At 40.2% G+C, this 4,244-nt stretch overlaps 1 protein-coding gene across 1 annotated transcript; it reads right to left on the bottom strand.

Annotated features, from left to right (window-relative positions):
• Window positions 1–2,538: 2,538 nt before the first annotated feature.
• Window positions 2,539–3,117, bottom strand: LOC140178570 (uncharacterized). Its single transcript, XM_072215761.1, has one exon. The coding sequence runs from the start codon at window positions 3,115–3,117 to the stop codon at window positions 2,539–2,541; it is 579 nt and encodes a 192-aa protein (XP_072071862.1).
• Between the last annotated feature and the right edge of the window lie 1,127 nt (window positions 3,118–4,244).

The following is a 4,244-nucleotide window of genomic DNA, read 5'->3' as shown; positions in this document are numbered from 1 at the left end:
CTCAGATGATAGTGCCAAGCGATAAGCGACTGCACCTATTCTGTCCAATACCTCAAATGGACCAATGTAATGAGGACTAAGTTTCCCTCTTTTTCCAAACCTCATCACTCCCTTCATAGGTGACACCTTGAGAAACACTTGATCATGCACTGAAAACTCTAAGTTATGCCTCCGATTATCAACATAAGCCTTTTGCCTACTCTGAGCTGCTAATAAACGTTCTCTTATTAAGCGAACCTTCTCAACTGCATCTTGTACCAAAATTGGCCCTAAAAGCTTAACCTCACCAACCTCAAACCACCCAATAGGTGACCTGCATCTTCTCCCATAAAGAGCCTCAAATGGTGCCATTTGAATGCTGGCTTGATAACTATTATTATAAGAGAATTCGATCAAAGATAGATATCTGTCCCAATTTCCGTCAAAATCTAGAACACAACACCTTAACATGTCTTCCAATGTTTGGATCGTCCTCTCCGACTGTCTATCAGTTTGAGGGTAAAAAGCTGTGCTAAGATCCAGATGAGTTCCTAACACTTTCTGAAAAGATTTTCAAAAATGAGAGGTGAATTGAGGTCCGCAATCTGAAATAATGAATACTAGAATCCCATGCAATTTAACTATCTCATCAACATAAAGTTGAGCATACCGAGCTGCACTAAAAGTTGTTTTCAATGGAAGAAAGTGGGCTGACTTCGTCATTCTATCCACAATCACCCAAATTGAATCAAAACCTTTAAAACTACGAGGTAAACCTGTTACAAAATCCATCGTAGTCCTTTTTCACTTCCATTTAGGTATCTCAATCTGTTGCAATAACCCAACAGGTCTTTTATGTTCAGCTTTAACCTGTTGGCAAGTTAAGCAATGAGAAACAAAAACTCCTATGTCTTTCTTCATGCCTTCCCACCAAAACAATTATTTCAAATCTTGATACATCTTATTGGAGTGTGTACTTAAAATTGTGAGCCTCCTCCAAAATAGCTTTCTTCAAGTCGGGGTTATCTAGCACACATAAGCGTTGACCACAACGCAAAACATCTTGATCAAGAGAAAAGTTCAAGTTCCTCCCATTGCGAACATCTTCCATAAGCTTTATTAGTTTCGAATCATCACTTTGTGCAACCTTGATCTGTTCTATCAGGGAAGATTGGGCTTGAACATGTGCTAAGAAAACTCCTGATTCTCCAAGGTCAAATTGAATTCCACCGGCCTCCAATTGATGGACTTCTTCAACAATTGGTTTCCTTGCAAGAGTGATATGGGCTAAGCTACCCATATATTTTCTACTGAGGGCATCTGCTACAATATTTGCCTTTCCAGGATGATATAAAATGGTACAATCATAATCTTTTAGCAACTCCATCCATCTCCATTGCCTCAAATTTAAATCCTTCTGTTGAAATATATACTTCAAACTCTTGTGATCCGTATAGATCTCATAGGTCTCACCATAAAGGTAGTATCTCCAAATCTTTAAAACAAAGATGACCGCTACCATTTCCAGGTCATGAGTTGGATAATTCAACTCATGCTTCTTGAGTTGTCACGAGGCATAAGCAATAATGTGGCCATGCTGCATCAATACACAACCAAGTCCTATTCGAGATGCATCATAAAAGACTGAGAATTCCCCAGACCCAGAAGGTAAAACAAGAACTGGTGCTGAGGTTAGATAAGCCTTAAGTTTCTGGAAACTTTCCTCACAAGCTTCTGACCATTGAAACTTTACATTCTTCTGAGTTAACTTGGTTAATGGTGCCGAAATTCTCGAGAAGTCCTTGATGAATCGCCGATAGTAGCCAGCCAACCCTAGAAAGCTACAAATTTCCGTCACTATAGTAGGCCTTGGCCACTTCTGAACGGCTTCAACCTTCTTTGGATCCACCATGATTCCATCTTTTGATACAACATGCCCAAAAATGTCACTTAATCAAGCCAAAATTCACATTTAGAAAACTTAGCATAAAGCTTATGATCCCTCAAGGTTTGCAACACAATTCTTAAATGATACTCATGCTCCATAGCACTTTTCAAATACACCAAGATATCATCGATGAAGACCATAACAAAATGATCTAAGAAAGGTTTGAAGACTCGATTTATCAAGTCCATGAAAGCTGCAGGCGTATTCGTCAGACCAAAGGACATTACTAAGAACTCATAGTGTCCATAATGAGTATGAAAGACAGTTTTTGGAATGTCTCCCTCTTTTTATCTTCAATTGATGGTACCTTGAACACAGGTCAATTTTTGAGAAACAGGTAGCTCCTTGAAGTTGATCAAACAAATCATCAATCCTCAGTAATGGATTTTTGTTTGCGAACAGTCATCTTATTGAGCTGACGATAATCCACACATAGTCGCATCGTTCTATCCTTCTTCTTTACGAATAGAACAGGAGCTTCCCACGGAAAAGTGCTAGGACGAATGAATTCTTTCTCCAACATGTCTTCCAATTGAACTTTTAATTCTCGTAACTCAGTTGGAGCCATACGATAGGGAGTAATGGACACAGGTTGGACTCCAGAGCTAATTCTATGGAAATTCAACTTTGCGGTCAGGTGGCATCCCTGGTAACTCATCAGGGAACACGTCAGGAAATTCCCTAACAATAGGAACCTGATCAAGACTAGGCACTTCAGCATCAACATCTCTAACAACTGCCAGAAATTCTTGGCTCCCCTTATCCATCAATTGCATAGCACTCATCGACGAGATGATGCTAGCTAAAGAGGGACAATCGTTACCCTTAAAAGCAAAAGATGAAATACCCGGTATATCAAACTTCACAGGTTTGGAGTAACAACCCACATCAGCATAACAAGCTACTAACCAATCCATACCTAAGATAATATCAATATCTTCCATTGGTTCTAGAAGAATTAAGTCAGCTAAGGTATCAACCATATTAATTCTAACAACACAAGATCGAAACACGACTCGAACCACCATGGAGACTCCAAGTGGAGTGCCAACATGAAATGGGTGGGATAACAATTCAGGTTGTTTATCGAAACGGGATGCAAGATATGGAGATACATATGAATAATGAGAACCCGTATCAAATAACACTCGAGCATCTAAAGAACAAACTTGTAAAGTACCTGCCACCATAGCATTAGATGCTTGAGCATCCTAACGAGTCAAAGGGTACACACGTGCCTGACCTCTCCCTCTCTAACTCCCTCCTCTATTATAAGTCTGACCCCTGCCACCAGCTCTTCTCCCACTAGGACCCAAAGAATTTCTAATAGACATAGCTGAAGATGATGGCATTTGTGTTGTAGAATGTGCAATACCTGGAGCAAAGCCTCTTCTAGCATTTGGACATTCTCTCCTAAGATGACCGGATTGACCACAACCAAAACATGCTCCAGTAGCCTTGAAACATATACCAGAATGGTAACTCCCACACTGATGGCAGTAGGGATGAGCTGGTCTTATCTGATTTGAACCTTGTGCACTAGATTGAGAGGTGCCCTTAACAAAAGGTCTGGGACTCGAAACACTCATAGGAGCAGATCTAGAAGAAGCAACCCCACCAAAAGATATTTGAGGACGAGCTCGATAACCCGAATAACCTTGCTGATTAGTCTGACCATAATGAGACTGAAATCCTCCTGAACTAGATCCACTAGAAAATTGCCCCTTCATCTTGGGCCTCTTACCAACATCCTTAAAATCATTTCTCTCCACTATCCCAGCTTCAATTCCATAAGCAGAATTTAGGATATCTTTAAAAGACATGCATCCGACTTCAGGCATAAGAGTAGTGAACATAGGTTCTACCAACCCACGAACAAACCAACAAACTTTCATCTCTTCAGAATTCACCAAGTACGGGGAACTCTTAGAAAGTCTAGTAAACTCCTTAGCATACTCAGTCACTGTCATATTCTCTTGCCTTAATCTTTCAAAGGCAATTGCATCTTCTGCTTGCTTGTTAGCTGGATAAAATCGAGTAAGAAACTCTTCAGTGAACTCTTCCCAAGAAGAAGGAGGTAATCCAGCTGCTTCTTTAATCTCAAGAAGAGACTCATACCAGTATCTTGCTGAACCATGCAAGTTGTAGGATACTAACTCAACGGCCCATTCCTTGGTGCACTTGAGAGCCCGAATAGCTTTCTTTGCATCCTCTAGATATTGTTGTGGATCTTCATCCAATGAATCTCCATTGAAAGTGGACGAATTTAACTTCAAATACTTCTCAATTGGAGGCTCTTGATCCACAAACAATTGAT

This window comes from Arachis hypogaea, chromosome 14 (assembly GCF_003086295.3).
Source record: "Arachis hypogaea cultivar Tifrunner chromosome 14, arahy.Tifrunner.gnm2.J5K5, whole genome shotgun sequence".
NCBI lineage: Eukaryota > Viridiplantae > Streptophyta > Magnoliopsida > Fabales > Fabaceae > Arachis > Arachis hypogaea.
The sequence above is the reverse complement of the archived record's forward strand: the minus strand, read 5'-3'. Positions and strand labels throughout refer to the sequence as shown.

Coding starts and splice junctions, on each gene's coding strand:
- LOC140178570 (XM_072215761.1), bottom strand. CDS start 3,117: ATGGTGGCAGGTACTTTACAAGTTTGTTCTTTAGATGCTCGAGTGTTA.